Raw genomic sequence first — 20,950 nt, 5'->3', positions numbered from 1 at the left:
GATTCCTCTTTTGCTGCGGTCCTGCCCTGTGATCAGCGTTGCTCCTGGTGGGCTTGCTGCTTCTCCGTGTTCCGTAACTGAAATATTTAAAAACTACATCCAAAGGGAAACTGAAAACAACCATTTTATTCAATTATTGAAGTAACCTAGAAAAAGTGAAGCATTACAACATAAATGGTATTTCTGAACATGGTCTATGAAGGCACTTGGGAGAACCAACAAGCATGAACAGATCACTTCTAGCATATTCTTCTAATATAAATACTAAAAGACATGCATTGAGGCAGTGGTGAAAATACAGAATTGTCTTCTGGAAAAAATTCAATGCCTTTGCCATATCACGTAACTGTTCTGCACGCTTTTGGAGCACACACAGTCTCTGTCCTCAGGGCTGTGGATTACTTAGACCCAGCAAGGTACTGCATCCAGAGCTTCCCATATGCGCTTATTTTTTTGGTCAAGTTGTCAAAACTATTAAAAATTACTCCATTCTTCCAATATAAAAAACCCCATTTGAATAAGAAAGCTACATTTTAAATCTGCTTGCATAAGCAAGAGTTAGAGTAATGGCCTAGGAGTCACAGGAACTGGGTTTTTTTGTAATGTATCAATGTTTTTCACTTTTAAAAAATACAGTAGTAAAGACCTGAGGTATAGCTTCAAAAAATACTTGATAATCTTTTGCAGGAAGGTAGGTCGCTTCATTGGCCTCGGTTAAGGGCTTTTCCCCCTTAGTTGTATGCAGTGACAGTTTTCTGGGTCTGAAGTTCTTTTGGGTGCAAAGATTGTTGTTTCTCGAAATAGCAGTTACTATTTCTTTGCTGCAGAAAGAAACAGGTATCTTTAGCTTGTCAAGCGCATCCTAGGTGTCAGACAGTCGAGAGGGGGTGGGTTTTGTTGTGTTTTACCTCCAGGGCAGTAGGGATAAACTGCAGTTATTCCATAGAGATGCGATCGCTGCTCTGGAAGATACTCGTCGGTGAAGGAGCCAGTTTCTTTATCGATAGCTATCACACCGTCCCTGGTGATGAAGGGGAGAGAAGTGTTTTATTCATCTTGGAAACCTGTGGGGTTTTCCCCCCCCATCTACATGCATTTAAGAACAGAGGGAGCTAGAGAGGTGAGCCTGGACGCCTGCAGAACAAGTGGAAAGAAATTTGCCCCATAAAATCTACATCCAGCTCATTTAATGCCTTTCTCGTTGGTGCTGCAGAGTCACAGAGACAGCCTTCCAAGGCGAGATTAGCTCCCTAAGAGTCTTCTCCAAGCATGGCAAGCACTTAAGTGTTTGTTGTAATCTGCAAAGATTTGATTGAAGTTTTGAGAGCTTCCAGCTGGAGTGGGAATAGAGGCGAGTTCCTGACGCTGGGGGCCTCGGGTGGCGGGGGAGAGGGAAAGGCTGAGGACAGAATCTTTTCTTTGACTTAAACTAGATTCAGAAACTTGTGCTAAGTTTTTATTCAAAAACAAACACCCAACAACCACTATTCCTGGCCCTCCCAGGAAGCTGGGGTTGTTTCTAAACAACCTTTCTGCGCTGAGATGTACAAGCGGGTGTTGCTGAACGTGGCACTGCAGAGACCCAGGAGAGCGCTCTGGTGAGGTTCCAGGGCTCGGGACCAGGGAGCAGGCTGGGGGTGGCGTTTGTTTTTCCCCCCCCCCCCCCGGCTCAAAGGCCCTCCCAGCTGCTCGCTAGCATGACTCTGGCAGGGAGTGGCAGAGGCTGGCTTGCAGCTGTTCCGGGGAGCGGAGCCCCAGGACCTGCTAGCTCAGCACTCCCGGCCATGGCAGGCAGCGGGTTTTCTTTCCTTACCGTCTCCAGTCCGTGTGGTAGAAGTGATTGGCGTAACTAACGACGCTGAAGGGGTAGTTGAGGTTGTTCTGTATGACGCGCCGGCCCGTGCCGTCAGGGAATGTGCACTCCAGGTGCTTCGTTCCTTTTCAAACACAAGACAGTTACCAGGCCACAACACCCCACACCAAACACATTCTTTGTATTCACCGATTTCTGAAACAGCTTCTCAGCCTAAGGCTGTAGAAGCAGTTTGTGGTGCGAGTCCCCCAGCCCCATCACGCCAAGTCCTCTGGGGCAGGATAGTGGGAGGGGGTAGAGAGGATCGCAGGTAGCGATGGGCTGAAGACGTACATAGCTGTTTTTCCCCTCAAGGCTTAGCGTGTTGCAGACTAATCCGTCCTCGGTGAAGTTACCTGCGTCTGCCCAACAGAGCAGCTTGGAGAAGGGGTCGAACGTCAGGCCGTTGGGCAACCCGATGTCCTTGTTCACCAGGACCCTCCTGTTGGCTCCGTTGACAGTGGAAGTTTCGATTTTGGGCGCTTCACGATTCCAGTCCGTCCAGTAAAGGTTGCTTGGGAAATAATTACATAATGAGCAAACAGGACGCACAACAGTAAGGAGTGGTAGGCGATTATTGGCTTTCTCTTCGTTACTGGTTCGTGTCAGGAGAGAGGCCTGGTTTTCCCCTTAACAGTGCCTGAAATAAATCTTTATTTGACTCAAAAAAAATCTCTAAAAGAAAACCAGAATTATGTCAAACATGTTTACAACCCAAACTGTAGCTCCTACACGAGGGCGAGTCTTAGGAGTAGCACATTTTGTATCGCAACAGCACCCCAGAGGCGCAGCTTGTGTTTTCAAACGCCAGGCGTGTTTCAAAGCTTTTAAAAATAATGTACATCCTGACAATGAAACAGCAGGTTTAGCCAAATCCTGAGTTATTAAATAAAAGAGGAGGTGGGGAACAGAGCCAATCCTTCCTCCGGGGTGTGCGACGTAGGAGAGCTGCTCCCAGGGTCAGGATGGGGCCTTGGCACCGCTGCCTGCGCTGACCCTCCTCTGAGGGTCATACCTTATCCCACCACAAACAGCCCCTCTCTGTTTTTTTCCCCAAAACATGGCTCCTACTGGAAATCTGGCAAGTGCTGTCCTGCCAGCACCTTGCAAAGCCCTGCGTGCAAATCCCTCCAGAAACACTGCTGCTCACCCTCGGACGGGGTCCACGGCGATGGCCCGGGGGTTGACGAGCTCCGTGTCGAAGAGCACCCGCCGCTCAGAGCCGTCCAGCCGGGCTCTTTCGATCCTATCCAGGCCGCTGTCTGTCCAGAACATGGCTCGGCGCAGGTGGTCCACTGCCAGCCCCTCGGGGCTGATGAGCCCTGCCAGAGGGATGGATGCGGTCAGCGGCTGGGGACGTGCGGCTCCCGGACTCGTTGCGGTGTCCTGACCCAGCCAAGGGACGTGAGCGCAGATGGGAACCCCAAAGCGGGGCAGCCCCAGCGCCGCCATGGGCACAAAGTGGCGCAGAGGCGCTGATGGGGCTTTGGGCAGAGGTCACTGGTGATGGGAGCACACCTGAGGTGATAACGGTCTCTGGCTCGGCACCTGGCTCCAGGCTTGCCCGGCTTATGGTCCGGCCGGCCACATCGGTCCAGTAGATCATCTTCTCCCGGCAGTCATAGTCGATCCCCACCACAATGGAGCCCTGGGAGAGGGTCACAGGGTGAAATCCTGCCTGGGCCACGGCCAGGAGGCTCAGTGAGCCCCCTTATCCCACCAGCCGGCATGGGGAGCTGCCCAGGGCGCTCCGCAGGATGCAGCGATGGGGAATGATGCTCAAATTCCTTTTAAAACCCAACACCAACAGGCTCCTACTGCACACCCCCAGCCGAATCCTGCAGCAGAGTTTTTTAGGCCAGCTGTCACAGGCACCCACCCACGTCCAGATGGGTTTGAAACCCTTTGGCTGATGGAGAGACAGCTCCAACAGCGAAGCCAGCCCAAGGAATGACCTTCAGGATGGGGAAAGGGAATACTTGGCAAGGTGTTTCAGTTCCCTGGGGTGCAGGGAGGGTCATGGCCCAGCTTTCAGCGTTCCTCTCCCTCGCTTTGGCCTGGCTGGAGATGCTCATGGCCACGCTCCAAGAGGAGTCCAAGGAAAGGAAAAGACAAGTTTTGCAGTGGAGACATGCAGCTGGCAGCCTGGGACTGATGGCTGGGGGAGGTCTGCAAGCACCTACGCTCCAGCCGGGTTGTGACCTGCCCCTCTGCTGCGGGATGGCTGGAGGAAGAGGTGAGTGCGCTCCTCCTCCATCTCAGCGCCAAGACAGCCAGCACGGCCAACGTCCCCACAAACCAACATCAGCCTTCAAGAGGTGACTCCCTCAAACCATCACAGCTCAGCCAAGAGCGGTCCGGGGAGATGCGAAACACAGAGCCGCAGAATCAGCATGTCCTTAACTCCCACCAGTGGTCCCGCACCCCGACCCCGGCGCCGGGGATACTGTACATGCAGGGAGAGCAGGGTCTTCGCCGCCTCCTTCTGCAGCCGCGTGCCGTTGAGCGGGAGGTAGCCGATTTGCTGTCCCTGAGCGTAGAGCAGAAAGGTCCCTGTGGCCGGTGGGGACACGTCGGGCCGGGGTGAGGGCTGGACGCTGGGCGGCGCGATGCTGGGGAGACCTGGCGCATAAATGGGGGGGGACACACACACAACACAGAGAGATGGCTCAGGGACCATTGTCCCCTTGGCTCTGCACCCCAACAGGAGCAGGGTGCAGCTCCAGGAGCTTCTGCTGTGCTAGATGAGGTGGGGCGGGGGGTCACACACAGGGTGCCGAGCTCTTACATGGCGGTGTGCTGCCGGGCTCCGAGCGCGTGCCCTGGATCTCCCTGCCACTCTCGTCCACGCACCAGCAGTACCCGCTGTCCCCGTGGCACTGCAGCGGGGTGAAGTCGCCCCCCGCATCGCACTGTGGCACGTACTGGTCGCTGCGGGGGCTGCCCCCGTAGTGCTCCAGCAAGCTCTGCCGCCAGCGCTCGCACATGGTGCGGGGCCGCTCCGTAGGCTCTGGCACAGAGAAGGCAACCGTCAACCCTCCTGTGATGGATCCCATGTGTAAGCCGGGGTGCCCTTCCGTGCTAAGGATCCTGGGGTGCTGCAGGGAAGGGACAGCATCCCCTGCTCCCCCAGGCACTGACCTGGGCTCCCACAGCGAGGCGGCGTGTGGCCCGGCGCCGTCCGCGTGCCGGCGATCTCCTGCCCCGCGGCGTCCACGCACCAGCAGTGCCCAGTGCTGCTGTGGCACTGCAGGGGCCGGTACCGACCCTCCTCGTCGCACTGGGGCACGTGCCCGTTGCCCACGGGTGAGGGTCCCGGCGGCACCGCCCGTGGGTACAGCCGCTCGTGTTCGCAGGGGGTCAGCCGCTGGATGGACTCTGCTGGCAGCAAAAGCCCCCCCAGCCTGGGCTCAGGGGTTGCCACGCAGGTCCCCTGGACCTGCGTGGCACCCAGGTTTGTCCCTGCTTCACCCAGGGCTGCAGGTGCTGGGTCATGGTCTGCCAGCACCGTCTGGCCTCATCCCTTGGGCCGGGGGGGGTCAAGGCTGCCCCTCTCCAGCCCCCTCGGTACCCCGTGGCTGTCCCCTCCATCGCAAGATGACACTGAAGGTGCCCCAATGGCCACTGCCACTATAACGCTGTGGGCCAGGGCACCCTGAAGACCCAGGAGCCCCCCGAGGTACCCAACCACCCATTTCACAGCATCTTGCACCCAAGCCATGGCAGAAGAGTCCCTGTTTGGGTGGTTGGGTCCCCTGCACCCGCCACAGCCCTGCTGTCCCCACTCTGCTTGTGGCTGGGGCCGAAGTGCTGCAGCCATGTGGGATGGGCAAGGCTCTGCCTGCTCCAGCCCCCAGCTCTGCCACCCAGCACAACCCACGCAGCAGCCAGGGCATCTCCTGGGTGCCTGCTGATCCCATCGGGATACCGACGAGATGCCGAAGGACCCGACCCGCCTCCCCTCACCCCCCCCAGGCGCTGCAGGGTGACACCGACCTGGGCTCCCGCAGCGAGGCGGTGTGCGGCCCGGCGCCGTCCGCGTGCCGGCGATCTCCTGCCCCGCGGTGTCCACGCACCAGCAGTGCCCAGTGCTGCTGTGGCACTGCAGGGGCCGGTACCGACCCTCCTCGTCGCACTGGGGCACGTGCCCATCACCCACGAGTGAGGGTCCTGGCGGCACCGCCCGTGGGTACAGCTGCTCGTGCTGGCAGGGGGTCAGCCGCTGTGTGTTCCCTTCTGCAGCCGGGAGAGCCAAAACGGCAGCACAGTGACGATGGGGGAAGCCACCCCGGGCATAGCCAGCATGGGGGTGAGCCGGGCAGCCTTACCGTGCGTGCACTGGAAGCCGTCACCCTCGTAGCCAGGCTGGCACCGGCAGGAGAAGGAGCCCGGCGTGTTGTAGCAGGTGGCAGCCGGGTGACACGGGTTTTCGGTGCACTCATCCATGTCTGTGAGTGGGGAGGATGGGGGTCAGCCGGGCAGGCCACCCCAGCAGCTGCGTAGTGCCACCCTGGCAGGCACCCTGGGGTCCCTCCCATGCCCACGTACCGGAGCAGACGATGCCATCACCGGCGTACCCGGGAAGGCACTCGCAGGTGGTGCGGCCCCCGGCGTGGGGCAGGCAGCGTGCCCGGTCCCCCGGTGCGCAGGGGTGGCTCCCGTCCTCGCAGGGGTTGGTCGCCGGCACCAGCGCTGCAGGGACAGGGGGTTAAGGAGGTGGCTGGGGTGAGCCCCATGGGGCACAGATGTCAGGAGGACCCCGAACTGTGTAGCCGGCACTTACGCACGCACGCCTGCCCATCCTCCGCCAGCTGGTACCCGCTGCGGCACTCACACCGGTAGCTGCCGGGCACGTTCAGGCAGATGGTGAAGGGGCCGCACTGGCTGAGGCCCTCCGCGCACTCGTCCACTTCTAGAGGAAGTACAAGAAGGCCCTTGAGGGGCTGGAGCGTGTCCAGAGAAGGGCAGCGGGGCTGGGGCAGGGTCTGGAGCACAAGTGTGCTGGGGGGCGGCTGAGGGGGCTGGGGGGGTTTAGCCTGGAGAAGGGGAGGCTGAGGGGAGCCCTTCTCGCTCTCTGCAGCTGCCTGAGAGGGGCTGGAGTGAGGGGGGGAGCTGGTCTCTGCTCCCAAGTCACCAGTGACGGGACGAGACGAAACGGCCTCAGGCTGCGTCAGGGGAGGTTTAGATGGATATTAGGGAAAATGTCTTTCCTGAGGGAGTGGTCAGGCCCTGGCACAGGCTGCCCAGAGAGGTGGGGGAGTCACCATCCCTGGGGGGGGTTCAAAAATACGTAGACGTGGCACTTGGGGCCATGGTTTAGGAGGCCTGGGGGTGTTGGGTTAGGAGTTTGGACTTGGTGATCCTAGAGGTCTTTTCCAACCTTAATGATTCTGTGATTCTATGAAGGGGGAGACATTGGGTGTCCCAGCAGTGGTGGGACACCCCGATTTTTGGGGTCTGACAGCTCCTAGCCTGGGGGAGATGTCCTGCCCCAAGCTGCCTGTCCTATGTCTGCCACTTCCTCTGTCCCCACAACACTCCTGGAATGCTTCCCCAGGTTCCCCCAGACCCTGGCAGCCCCCCAGCACTTCCCCCCCATGATTCACCCAAACCCTTCAGGAGCTCCAGAAGCTCTTAAGTGCACGGGTACTGCAATGCTGTGGCACATCCCAGCACGTCAAATGGCAGTGGCCACCATGGTGCCCCATGGGGGACAGGGTGCACTGGAAAGCCCACCACCACCCCCCGCCCGCAGCCCCCGGCTCACCTCGGCAGCCCCGTCCGTCTCTGCGGTACCCAGCTGCGCACTCGCACGTGTACTCCATCCCTGTGCCGGGCTGGCAGCGTGCCGTTGCCTCGCACGTGTGCGTGTTGTCGTGGCATGGGTTCACCGGGGGATTCTCGGCATTGTCTGCGGGCAAGGGAGGGCGTTAGCAGGGGAAAAGGCCTGGGAGACACTTGTATCTGACACAGGCATTGCTGCTGCGCCTCAGCACCCTCATCCCATGCAGGGAACCATGGCTGTGTCACCCTCATTGTAGCCCCCCCACAAGTGCTTGAGCACTTTGGCTCAAGCTGCTTGGAAAAAAAAACAAACCTCTCTTTTGGCTGTTTTTGGGCAAACCGAGCATGCCACAGCTTTGGGAGCGGGCAGGAGGCAGCAGCATCCCCTGGTGGGGGCTGGCACCCTGAGGTGGCACCCCGGGGTGGGTGCTGGAGCTCACCTTGTGCCGAGCCGATGCGGGCGGCGAGGGCGTAGCGCAGGACGTGCTCCTGGCCGTCGTAGAGGGTGAAGGCACGTGCCACGCTGAGCCGCTGCCGGGCGGGCAGGCGGGCGTGCGGGCAGCCGGCGAAGGTGATGTTCTGGCGCAGGCGGTAGGACAAGGTCTGGTTGGCAGTCCCCGCGGCCAGGACGTACTCCCGGTGAGCAGAGGACATCACGGCTGCCGGATGGTGAGAAAACACCCCCGGGATGGGGGAGAAGCGGCTTTAGCATTGCTCCCTCTTGGATTTTGGGAACCACAGTGGGGACGGGGTGGTTTGAGGCTCCTTCAACACAGGGATAGTGTGCGAGAAACCAAACCTGGGGCTGAGCATGGGCTCTTACCTGAGCTGGAGTAGTAGTAAAACTCCTTGTAGGGAGCGATGTGGACAGTGACATTCTCCGGGAGAAATGGCACTTGGCCCTGGATGTGTGTCTTAAGGCTTAAGTAATTGTCCGGCCCCAGACCCTCAGCTGTCTGAGTGACATAGACAGTCTCCTCGCCGGGGTAGAAGGTCACCTCCAGGCTCTGGGTGAATTCAGCACCTGGGCAGGAAAAGGGAATAGGCGGCATTCCGTTGCTGGATTCTTAAGGAATACATCCCCAAAGCATCCTTCCTTGCTCCTCTGGCACACCCGTAAGGGCTCACAGCAGGGAGGCGACAGCCAGCTGGACATGGGGAGGTGACGGGAGGAGCCGTGGAGCTGCCCTAAACCCCCACCTGCACCCCTCATCACCTGCCCCAAGCCACACATCACCCCGCATCTGAGCCAGGCCACCCCATCAGGAGCTGCATCCCTCGGAGCAACAGGGCTCGGTGGTGCATCCTGGGTCCCCACTCACCGGTGATGCTGAAGCCGTTCTCGGAGCCGGGCTCCTCCAAGGCGAAGAGCCAGGCAAAGAGCCCGCCGATGGGCAGGAGGGGCAGGAGGGCACGGGCAGCGGGCTGGGGCACCCCACTGATGGCCGTGTAGGTTCGGCCGTCGCTACCCACAATGTAGGCGTGCAGGTCGACGTCCTGGAAGCGGATGGATGCCCGCCCCACCATCAGGCTTCCACTCACCTTCCCGTTGAGGCGATGCACGGCCCCTGGGCAGGGAGATGGACACCCCTGGTAGTGGCTGCCCAGGCACGGGGTGCCCATCGCCGCCACCCACCCCACGTACCTTCAGGCAGACACTGCCGCCCGTTGCCGTAGTAGGTGGCCCGGCAGTGGCAGCAGACACCGGTGGCGTAGTCGGTGCAGAAGGCGTGTGGGGAGCAGCGCCCGTGGTGCTGGGCGCATGTCTCCTTGCTGGCTGCGCTGTAGGTGAACACTGGAGCCAAGGGGAGAGGGTTGGGGACATGGTGACAAATCCACCCCTCCTCGGCATGGGTATCCTGCCTCCTCTCTCCCAAAAACACCGTCAGGAGCCAGGACAGCTGGCAGTGGCACTTCGCAAGAAAGCCGCATGGGATGCACATGGGAGGCTCATGGTTTCAAACCTGTTGCCTGATTTCAGGCAGATCTGACAGAGGGTGAGAGATCAAGTTCCTGCGTATTTTTGGGAGACAGCCAGCCAGGGACAGAGCTTTGGTCCCCAGGCATGTGCCATGGAAGCTCCCCAGCTGGGGGGACGGCAGAGCCAGCCCTGGCCCCATCCCGGGACCTGTTCCCTGCGCTTCCCGTCCCCTGAGCTTCCCTCCTTGCAAGGCAGGGCAGAGCAGCAGCAAACCAGGCAGGCAGGGACGTATGGCTCCAGCAGCCCCTTGGCAGCAGGATTTGGCTGGGAGGAGAGGAGCTGGAAGGGCAGCAGCTTTGCAGGAGCAATGCCAGCCCATGCTAGCTCCAGCCCCAGCTGCTTGGGAAGAGATGAGCTTGCAGAGAAGAGGCCTTTTTAGGGAGCCACCCACCACGAGACATCCCTGTTCGCTCATCTGAGGGGCTGCGGCCACTCACCGTCAGAATTAAAATGCACATCTTCCTCCACGCCAACGCCATGATGCCCAGAGCTGTAGGAAGAGGGGTTGGGGAAGTAGCTCCGCTGGGTGCCACGGTCCCCATCGGGGTGCAGCCGACGGCTCCGCTCCTGCCCCGAGGACACAGGCAGACCCTCGGGGACGATGCTCAGCAGCGCCGGGGCACGGGGTCCATGGTCAGGATGCAGTGATGTGGCCTGCAAGCCGTGCTGCACTGGCAGCTCCGTGGATGCATGGTCTGCATGGCTGTAGAGTGCGTGGGTGTAGTCGGCAGCACCATGGGCACGGGTTTTGGGGCTGGCTCCCCCGCCGCTCCCTGGCTCCACGTGCTCCAGGGAGGCTGTGCTGCCCACGTGGAAGACCCACACGCCGGGTACCCCCGTGTTGCTCTCCCTGCGGGACAGCAGCACACACACGTCCATCACAGCTGCGGTGGGAAACCCCCCGAGTTACCCACCCTGCTCCGCACCCCCCCTCCCCAAATGCAGCTCTGAAAAGCTCCTGTGCGTGTGGGGCTGAGTCCCCCAGTGCAGCCCATCACCCCCAGCTCACTCCCCTCCTTCTTACAGGCTTTAAAAGGCTCCTGGGGCTGGAAGGAGGTGACCCAGCTCCCCCTGCCCACCCCACACAGCCCCCCAGGCACCACGCACCGCTCCAGGTGCCTCAGAGCCTGCTCGCTGCTGGCCAGGCTGTGGAAGAGCCCGTCCCTCTTCGGGTCATCGCCGTCTCCCCAGCTGAAGCCCACCCTGGCTGGCAGCTCCAGCTGGACGTTGTAGGACTCCTTGGGCCGCGTCCCCAGGAACTGGAGGCCACCATCAGGGTAGAGGAATATGGCGTAGGTGTCCTCATCATCGTAGGCTATGACAGCCTGGAAGGTGTTGAGCTGCCAAAGGGAGAGCAGGACAGACGGACGTCACAGGAAGGCAGGACCCCAGCGGAGGACTGAGACAGGGAAGGGACTGGGGACAAAACAACTGCCTCCGCACACACCACCATACATGTAAGCACCCTGAAAGAGCCCTCCATCAGCCTGCAGACACCTCCTGGGGAAGAGCAGGAGCAGGGGCTGCTCGTGCATGGCCAGACCGTGGTGTAACATGCTGGGAAGGTCCTCAGCCTCCTCCATGGGAGCCCAAGACACAGCCAGGCCACCCCCTCTCAGCTGCATTGGTGCAGGGGTGTCCCTCGGAGCTGGCACACAGGTTGGTGACAGCCCTATACCATACCCAGGAGCATCCCTGGCCACGTAACCCAGGCACTGGGTTGGCCACACTGCAGCCCGGGAGCCCCTCGTTCCCACCCCCCCTCCTCCTGTCCTGCCCTGACACCAGCAGCCCCCCTCCATGCAATCAGGACCAGAGGAAAACCCGCACCCCCCTGCTTCCCCCTGAGAACAATTTTAGCTTGGTTTCCTCAGGAAAAAACATGCATGTCCTCCTGCCTTCCCCACACCCATACGTCCCGCTATAGGCACGCTGGCTGCCTGCCGTGCCAGACCTGCGAGCCTTGGGGCCATGCCAGCCCCAAGTGAGCCTGCGCGGCAGAGCGGGACCGCAGCAGTAACCCACGGACGGGCAGGCTGCGAAGCGAGCACAACCCTTACGAGCCACTGGAGAATACACACACACACACATCACAGTCACCCCGAATGCAGAGAAACCAATGTTTGCAGCATTTGGGCCAGCCCCCCCACCCTGCAGAGGTCCTGCTCTCTGAATAAATACAAGAATGCAGCAGCAGCCCTTCCCCAGGAGCTGCTGGTAGCAGCAAACAGGGAAAAACTGTTAAATTCCCAGTTCCACCGCCAGAGCAGCGGGCAGGATCCGGGGGGGAACACCGCCCCCCCCAGCCCAGCCCTGCTTGTCCCCACAGCACCAGCCCCAATTCTGGGGCACAGGGCCCCCGGGGCATCGCAGGGTTTCCCGGCGGCCCCATGGGATATAAAGAGCCTTGTTGTGCGCGTCACACACTCGGGCATTCAGAGACCCCATGCAAAGGCGGCCAAAAAGCTGTGGTGGGGAGTGAAAAACACCCCCCTCCCCAGGGCCGGATTCCTCTCCCACGCAGCCAAACTGTGGCGGCAGCTGCGGGTCTCGTTTTGCCTTGCGGCAGGCGGCGAGGGGGGACCCGGCGGGTGACAACACGGCGCTGGCACGGCGGGACACGGGGCAGAGAGCGAGGCGGGGGCAGCCCCTGGCTCGCAGCCGGCTGCTCCCGGCAAAGAGCTGCAAAGGGCAAATTCCAGCCCAAAGGGCAGTTTTTGCTGCCGTAAGAGCGGGGTCAGCTCTCGCCCCCACTCCACAGCCCTGGAAAGTGTCACTGCAGGGATCAGGAGCATGTCCCCACGGAGCTGGAGGGGACAGGGCGCTGCCGGCAGCACTGCCAGACCTCCCAGCAGGGCAGGACCCCCAGGGCAGGGGACCAGGGTGCCTCTAACCCCCACCACCTCAACCCAGGTTTCTGCTTTTGAGGCTCAAAAAGGACAAGTCGTGACTTTCCAAAGCAGGGGGGGTAAAGGCTTCGAGGTAAATCCAGGTTCTGAGCAGCAGGAGGGCAGCGTTTCAATAAATGGGATGTTTGGTAAGAAAAGAAGTGGTGTTTGGGGAGGTTTTTTAGCAGTTTTGGCTAAGGGGGAGTTCAGCGAAGCACAGGCACAAGCTGCATTTCGGTGCATCTTGAATGAAGCTTTCCCTGGAGCTGCTCATTTCCAAGCAAGACCGGTTTCATTTCAAAACCTGATCCAACTTCTCAGAGAGGAAAAAAAAACAAAAACAATTGGGAAGAGGAGGCTGCGTTTTTGACGGCTGCAAGGTCGCTGTGAGGCCCCTGATGGCATCTCTTCAGCTGCTTTCCCAAGTTTTAAATTAGAGGAAAAAATGTGGGTTGTTTCCTTCCAAACCTCTGTTTCTTCCCTTGCTTGGCCAATGCTCTCAGCAGTCCGCTACTGAAGGGCCCCGAAGCAGGGGGTGGCCGGTGGGGACGGCTCCCGGTGCCCCACAGGTTTTGGGTTCAGCCCGCCCTACCGCGGCGAGAGCCTGTCACCCATCGCACCAGCTCTGGGTATTCATCACAAGAGCTTTTCTCTTGCAGCTCTTCATATTCAGCTCGTTTCAAGAAGCCCATCCTGCCGGCAGAGCGTCACTGTCACCTCCTTGGCACGTCACGAGCCTAACGTGACAGCTCCTGTCCCAGCAGTGGATCCAGCATTTTCGGGGAAAGGCAGTGCTGTAGGTCCACCCACGCAGGAGCCTTATCAGCCCATGGGTGGAGAGCTCAGGTCCATGACCTGATGGACCACCTACGAGCTTGTTTTCCAGACACAGAATCAACCCATGGTAGAAACGCCGAAGCCGATCCCTCGCTGGCAGCATTAATCGGCGTGCAGGCAGAATGAAGGACCAGCCCCAAAGCCACCAGGAAAAGGTCAGGAGCACGATGGGTGACCTGGGTCACGGCTTCCCCCAGCTGCCCCTGGCCTAACTTTGCCCTGCAAATCCAGAGCCACCGGTGCTGTAAAGCTTTGCCTAAACAGCCGGCAAAAGCCAGAGCACCTCCCACCACAGAGTTGAAGGCAACATCTAAATTTCTTCTGCCCATCAGCAAAGCTGACAGACCCACCACCGCCACAGCTCTGAGCAGAGGGGAGAAGCTCCATGTCTCCCCCGGTGCTCATCCAAGACTGGACCCACCATCCAGCTGCCCAGAAAGACAAGACTGAGCATTTCGGGTGCTACAGAAGGAAGACACATCCTCTCACAACACATAGGATGGACGTCCAACCTCAGCCCATCGGCCTCACCTTCTCGGAGGGTTCAGTGTCCTGCGAGAGCTCCTGGTAGGCGCCCACGTCCTCCCAGGTGGCGATGAACACATTTGTGGGCACGAAGGAGCTGGCGGTGCGGGGGAACCCAGCCTGGATGTAGCCCGCAGCCAGGTCCAGCACGTCTGGAGAATCGTCTTGCCGGTAGTAGATGTTCCCTCTGTCACCGGAGGTGTCGAGGTCGGCCAGGAAGGGAGCGATGACGGGGAAGTCTGTAGGGAAATCGTCATCCACGTACTGGGTCTCCCTGGGGAAATCCTGGGTGGAGATGACCCCGTTGGTCCCCACCTGCAGGGAGAGCAGCACAGTGTGCTCAGGAGCTGCAGAGGTGCCTCTGCCACCGGTCGCCCTGCCATGTCCCCCCTCCCAGGTGGAGTGGGGCACAGGGCTGAGAGCCCTGAGACCGCGTGGCCCCATCCGGCCAGGGAGAAAACAAAGACCTCAGGTTTCTCTATCCCCCAGAGAGCTGCAGAACTCAGGGGCCATCCCAGCTGCAGCCGCTACTGGCGGGGGAACAGCTGCAGAGGAGAAAGCCCTCTTGTTCCTCCACAGCCGGAGACACCGGGCAGGAGACAGCGGGAGCAGGGTGGAGGGGGGAAAAGGGATGGAGAAAAGGGATGGACGGAGAAAAGACACGTGCGGTGGTGCTGGGGTGGCGTCAGCGAAGTCACGTATGGAGGGGCAGGGGTGGGGAGAGGGAGTAAGGGGAGATGGGTGTCGACGGGAACGGCTCGGGGGAAAGGTGGAAGGGTGAAAAGATAGGAGGAGGGAGGGGTGGTGGGATGGTGGGATGGAGGGATGGTGGGAAGACGGAGAGACAGGGAGGGATGGAAGGAGGGTGGAGGGATGGGAAGGATAGGAGATGGAGGGACAGAGGGAGATGATGGAGAGGAGGAAGGGGGGCTGGAAGGAAGGCCGGGGGGAAGGAGGGCAGGGGAGGGGGGCCGGGGCCAGCCGGGACTCACGTAGAGGCGGCGGGCGGCGCGGCCGTAGAGGCGCAGGGTGCGGGGCAGCGACACCCCGGGCGAGCTCTCGTCGTCCCCGGGCCGCAACCGGGCATCGCCGCGGGCCGGGCCGTGGGGCAGCAGTCCCCGGCGGGACAGGGCTGCTCCCACCGCCAGCACCGCCGCCAGCACGGCCAGCTCCGCCACCGCCCGCATCCCTCCGCCGGTGCAGGGGACCCCCCCCCAGGCACCACCCCCCCCCCCCGCCCCGCACGGCGCCGGGCGGACCCGACGGGGCGAACCGGAGCGGACCCGACGGGGCGGCCCCGACCCGCCGGAGGGAACGGGAGCCGCTGGGGCGGGACGGGGCGCGGCCACGCCGCCATTGGATCCCCGGCCCCGGCCAATCGGGTCTTACCCCAAAATCCGCCCCGGGGCTGTAACACACCCCCCCACCTCCTCCCATCCCTCCACCCCCTCCGGGCTGGGTACCACGGTGGCATCCCCTGGGGGATAGGGGGGATCCCCCCCTTCGTCCCCCGCCGGCTCCCCGGAGCCCTGCACCCCCCCGCCCTCTCCGCAACCCGCCCGGAGCCGGGCCCGCAGCCAGCCGGGGTCGGGGGTCGGGGCGTGGGCAGGGGGCCCTGGCTGCTCCCCACTCGCTCCCCTCGGATCCCGCTCCCTTGAGCCGGACAGAAACGTGACTCCTTATTCCCCAGGGGATCAGGGAAAGGCGGGGGGGGGCGGGAGGGGGGCGGGGGGGTTGGGGGTTTGGAAAGCTGGAACATCCACCCGGCCAAAATATGTCGTGCAGCTCAACTGGCACGTTGTCAGCGAGCGGAGGCGGCTGCGCCACGGGCTCCCCACGCACGGACGATGGCCCCGGGCGCGGGGTCACCACTGCTTGTCCTTTCTCAGACCCATCTTCCGCCATCTCCATCCAGAGAGGTCTGGAAGGACTGACGCTTCAAGGACAGGCAGCCGGGAGGGGGTTCCTGGCTTTGATTTGGGGTGTTGGGGTGGGGGGGACCCGCAGTGGTGGAGGAAAGGACACCCCCAAATACAGGCAGCCTGATTCACTGAGCGCTCCTGGAAATCCAGGCTGGGAGAAGCCAAAAGCTCCAGTCCATCTTCCTGGAGCACTTCCCTGGCCCCAGGCCAGTGTATCGCATCTGTCCCAAAATATATACATGCCCGAGGAATGTCAGATAACAAGGAGAGAAGTGTCAAACCCCATCGGCTGGCGAGAGAAAGAAATCAGGGCTGCATTCATGGCATTCCCAGCAGGAATCCTCACGGGGGAAGCAGCTGGACACCCTCCGCCCTGTCCCTGTTTTGTAATGGGGACATGTCACTGCGGCCCCTGTCCCCTCTCCATCTGAGTAGTGTGAGAGCCGCCGCAGCCAGAGCATCCTGGAAAGCAGCTCCCACCCGTGCCAGGGCTGGGGACAAGCTGTCCCGGCGAGCGTGACCGCGGGGGCCGCATCCGGACCCCCCTCAGCTGCAGTCAGCTGGCCGGCTCCAGCCCTTGGAGGGAGACTCCTCGCCTGGCCACGGAAAATCGTTAGGGCTACAAGGGGGGTTCAGGCCAGCTGGATGCAGTTCACAGCCTTCAAGGAGTTCCCTGTGCCAAAAAAAAGTGGCTTTTTTTTGAAGCTCAAGCATCCTCCGGGGCTCTCTGGGGAAATCAGGCACCACGAGGGGCCGGCAGCCCCTCTGCCTGGTGAGACCCCTACCCAGAGTGTCCCTTCCATGGGGAAAGCTGGCATGTGGTGGCACGTAGGAGGTGGCGATGGGCAGAGGGGGCAGGAAAGGGGGGAGGACAGCCTTGCTGCCCCCTGGGATGCTGGGGGGGCTATCCAAAACACAAAGCTAGCTGTCCCCAGTGGGATGGCAATGTTGCAGTTATAAAATGCCTTGCTACCGCAGGGGATTCGGGGGGGTGATTTGCAAGCTGCTGTGGCTGCTGTCCTGAGACATTTCATTAAGACACTTACCTTCTAATATATCTTTTAAGGGGTAAATTAACTTGGGTTCTCAAGGGAGGAGCTGCTGACCCCACGTGTTCCCTGCACAGGGTCCAGCCCCAGGAGAAAGGGGCCCTGTGGACCCTGAGGACCCCCTGCCACCTGGAAGGGGCAGCTGCCAGGCTTTGTGCACAACCTTTAAAATGCTTAAAAATGCTTTTTACCACCCTTTCAGCAAAACTGGCACCAGTGAGTTAAAAAAAAAAAGCAGCAGCTGGGAAGAGCTGGAGTCATGCCCTGGCCTCCGGAGCAGAGTCCCTCTGGTGTGGGCATCCCTGTGGCTTCAGGAGCAGCTGGGAGCCTCACTGGGGGCGACGATGGGGATGGGGATTGGATTAGGAATGAGGATGGGGATGGGGATTGGGTTGGGAATGAGGATGGGGACAGGGACAGGAATCGGGAAGGGGATGGGGACAACAATTGGGATGGATACATGTATAGGGATAGGGATGGGGATGAGGACAGGGATGAGGATGAAGATGGGGATGGGACAAGGATGGGGTTGGAGACGGGGATGGGGACAAGGATGGGGATGGGCATGGGAACAGGGATATGGATGGGGATGGTGAGGGGACAGGCTATGCTCGCCCACACCATGTGCTGCAAAAGAAGATGCTCATGGGGTCCAATCCCTGTAATCACTTCCATGTGCCCCAGCAGAGCCTTTGGCTGGGGGGGGTTAGCTCTTCTCATAGCTTGGGCATAAAAAAAAAATCAATAGGCATTTATTTGGCAGTGTTTTGTGCAGAAACAGATGTGCTGAAGTTGGAGGAGGTGGAGGATGCTCTGCGGGACAGGGAAGGGGAGGGCTCCTGCCCCCGCCACCACAGGCACCCGCTAAACTGGGCAAACCAGGACAAACTGCTCACTGCCCAGCAAACCCCCTGATGTGCTCCTGCCACGTGCAGCTGCTGGGGCGGGGGGCAGCAACCCTCTGCCCTGTCAAAGGCTCGCCTTCGCCCTGAGCTCCCAGCAAGGAGGACGAAGGGCAGGAGAATCCCTGGCGTGGAGGCTGTTTTGGGCAGGAAATCCCAGCAGCCTCTTCCCTGAGGCCTGGCAGTGCTGGGAGGATTGCTGAACTGCTGCGGCTGGTGGAGATAAGGGAAACAGCAGGAAATGTGCATCTCTCCTGGGGTGGCTGGGAAAGGAAACTTGATTCCTGGTGACTGGAACGGGGCTGGGGGCTGCAGCAGAAAGCAAGTGCTTGCAGCATGCACCGGGACCGTTCGGCGCTTTGGGATGTCAGGCAGGAGCAGGGGTGGTGGGGGGCTAGGGTAAGAGTGTGGCCCTGGCAGTCTCCAGCATGGGGCCTGCCTGCAGTGTCCCGCTGCCAGCTGGGTTAGTGGGTCACCTTAATAATGCCCTCGGAGCATTTCTCTTCCTGGTTATCAGACACCAGTCCTGCTTGTGGTTGAGCTATTTGGCAGGAAGGGCAACAAATTAGTGCCTTAAATATCATCCTAGTAGGAAAGGACTCTCACAGGGGAGGTTGTGCACATCTCAGCTCCCTGAATCAGCAGGCACAAGTTTTTTGGCCTCATGTCCTAAGAAAAAGAGATATCTATGGGGTTTTTTCCCTCCCTTCTTAATAACTGGAATCAGCTGGCTAATTTCAGTCAAATCTGATAGTAGCATCTCTGAGGGTCTGTAAAACCATAGAGAAGAAAGAAAACCCCTGCTAGCTTCCCCCTTGCCTGACAACATGGGCACAGCTGTTGGGTTTGAGCTCAACCCTTACAAGCCATCTGAGAACCCACAACAGGTGCACGGCTGGGGTGAGCCCGGCTTGCCGTCGTGCTGCCGCAGGAACAACCTCTGTGTTGTGCCAGTGGCAAAGGGGGAATTGCTGGGTGGCCATGCCCCTCCCGTGGGGTGGCTCTGCTCCACCTCGGGCTGTGTTGAGGGACCTCTCCTGGTGGCTCCATCCACAGGACCACGGCTCCCGGCTGGGCTCGCTGCCTTCCCCATAGAGTTATAGAATCCTAGGATGCCCTGAGCTGGAAGGGACCCACAAGGATCATTGAGTCTAGCTCCTGTCCCTGCACAGGACACCCCAAATTCACACCATGTCTCTGAGGCCTTGCCCAAGTCCTTCTGGAATATCGCAGGGCTGGTGCCGTGATGCCTCCCTGGGGAGCCTCTTCCAGGGCTCCACCACGCTCTGGGGGAAGGACCTGTCCCTAACGCCCAACCTAACCCTCCCCTGGCACATCTCCCTGCCATCCCCTCGGGGCCTGGCGTTGGTCACCAGAGAGCAGAGGCCAGCCCTGCCCCTCCTCCTCCCCTCGGGAGGGAGCTGCAGAGCGCCATGAGGCTGCCCTCGGCCCCCTCTGCTCCAGCTGAACAAACCCAGGGACTCCAGCTGCTCCTCGTACGGTTTCCCCTCGAAACCCTTCCCCAGCTCCGTGGCCTCCTCTGGACACTCTCCTGTAGCTTTATACCCTCAATGTCCTGCGGCGCCCAACGCTGCCCACAGCACTTGGGGTGAGGCCGACCCAGCGCGGGGCAGAGCGGGACAATCCCCTCCCTCGCCCGGCTGCGATGCAGGGCTCGGTGCCCCCCAGGGCACGGTCGGCCCCCTGGGCTGCCAGGGCACGCTGGTGGCTCATGTTCAGCCTGCCATCGACCAGAGCCCCCAGGTCCCTGCAGAGCTGCTCCCCAGCCCCTCGCTCCCCAGGCTGTCTGGGCAGCCAGGGCTGCCGAGCCCCAGGGGCAACACCCGGTACCTGCCCTTGTTAAACTCCATACGGCTGGTGATTGCCCAGATCTCCGGTCCATCCAGATCCCTCTGCAGGGCCTCCCTGCCCTCAGGAGTGTCAACAGCTCCTCACAGTTTTGTATCACCAGCAAACTTAGTGTTCCTTCCAGTCCTGCTTTCGAGTCATTTACAAAGAGATTAAAGAGCACCAGCCCAAGATGGATCCCCGCAGAGCCCCACTAGTGACCGGCCGCCAGCCCGATGTAACCCTATTTACTATGACCCTTTGAGCCCAGACCCATCAGCCCACTGCTCACCCCTTGCATTACGTGTTTATCCAGCTGTCTGCTGGGCATTTTGTCCAGGAGGAGACTGTGAGAGACGATATCGACAGCTTTAGTGAAATCCAAGATCACATCGACTGGCTTCCCTTGGTCAACTAGGTGGGTAACCTTGATATAGAAAGACATTAAGTTTGTTAAGCAGGACTTTCCCCTCATGAGCCCGCGCTGGCCAGGACCAATGTCTGCGTTCTCTTTCAGGTGTTTTTCAGTAACTCCCAGAATAATCTTCTCCATAATTTTGCCAGGCACAGAATTGAGACCGACTGTTTCCTTTCCCGGGAGCATCCCACCGGGTGCTGACAGCAGAGAAGCTGCGGCAGCCGGGCAGATTCTCACCAGCACAGGACCCAGCTCTTGACATTTCCATTTTTGGGAACGGTTCTCATTGACTTTGGTCTTGCTTCTTTGAATAAGCTTCACCTCATGACTCATCACCTTCTCACCCTCGCCCACCACTCCCATGCACAGGGACACCCTTCCCCAGCGAGCCTGGACCAGGAGATACATCAGGACTTGCTCAGGTGCATCCTTGAGGATGCACGTGTTGCCCACGTGGGTCTGGAGGCCACCAGCCCCAAGCAGCAAGAGCACCCACTGGATACCCAGTGATCGCAAGCCACCCACCCCCATCCAGGGTTTCTGACTTGGACATGGCAGCCTGCCGCAGCTGGAGTGTTCTGGGAGAGAGGTTGTTCTTACAGAGAGCTGGGAAGATGGGGTGTTACATCACAGGTGAGTCCATAATATGGAAAAAACAAGGGTTTTTATAGAAAGAGAGGAGGACTTCTTGGCTCTGGGCAGCCTGGTTGGAGCAGAAGTGTGGGAAAGCAGCTCCATGCATGGAGAGGGGAAATAATTAAAGCACTACTCTAAAAAGCGAGATAGCAAGTGCTGAGCCCTCCCAGCGGGAAAAGTAGCGGAGCTGGGATCTCCCAGCACCCCAGGGACCCAGAGACTCGTGGGATGGAAGCGCTGCTCCCACGAGGAAATTATTCCTGAGGCATGTGAGCCCCAGCCCAAAGGACTGCTCCAGGTTTTAGAAT

General features: G+C 60.2%; 1 protein-coding gene across 5 annotated transcripts; it reads right to left on the bottom strand.

Moving 5' to 3' along the window:
• Positions 1-106: 106 nt before the first annotated feature.
• On the bottom strand, positions 107-15,114 carry NID2 (nidogen 2). Of its 5 annotated transcripts, none has more exons than XM_075104330.1 (22): positions 14,860-15,114; positions 13,874-14,182; positions 10,725-10,957; positions 10,055-10,467; positions 9,282-9,431; positions 8,959-9,204; positions 8,460-8,660; positions 8,077-8,295; positions 7,620-7,763; positions 6,636-6,764; positions 6,401-6,544; positions 6,181-6,300; positions 5,849-6,088; positions 4,994-5,233; positions 4,641-4,892; positions 4,305-4,474; positions 3,371-3,500; positions 3,003-3,174; positions 2,209-2,366; positions 1,814-1,937; positions 909-1,021; positions 107-821 (listed from the first exon to the last, which is right to left on the bottom strand). In XM_075104330.1, exons 1-22 carry the CDS (start codon positions 15,052-15,054, stop codon positions 811-813), a joined length of 4,113 nt encoding a protein of 1,370 aa, XP_074960431.1. In that variant the 5' UTR covers positions 15,055-15,114; the 3' UTR covers positions 107-810. The 5 variants fall into 5 exon arrangements, with proteins under 5 accessions (XP_074960431.1, XP_074960433.1, XP_074960432.1 ...); XM_075104332.1 differs by having other exon boundaries at positions 4,641-4,862; positions 14,860-15,113; XM_075104331.1 differs by having other exon boundaries at positions 4,994-5,230; positions 14,860-15,113.
• Positions 15,115-20,950: the final 5,836 nt, after the last annotated feature.

The sequence above is a fragment of the Phalacrocorax aristotelis genome, chromosome 9 (assembly GCF_949628215.1).
Source record: "Phalacrocorax aristotelis chromosome 9, bGulAri2.1, whole genome shotgun sequence".
Lineage (NCBI taxonomy): Eukaryota > Metazoa > Chordata > Aves > Suliformes > Phalacrocoracidae > Phalacrocorax > Phalacrocorax aristotelis.
The sequence above is the reverse complement of the archived record's forward strand: the minus strand, read 5'-3'. Positions and strand labels throughout refer to the sequence as shown.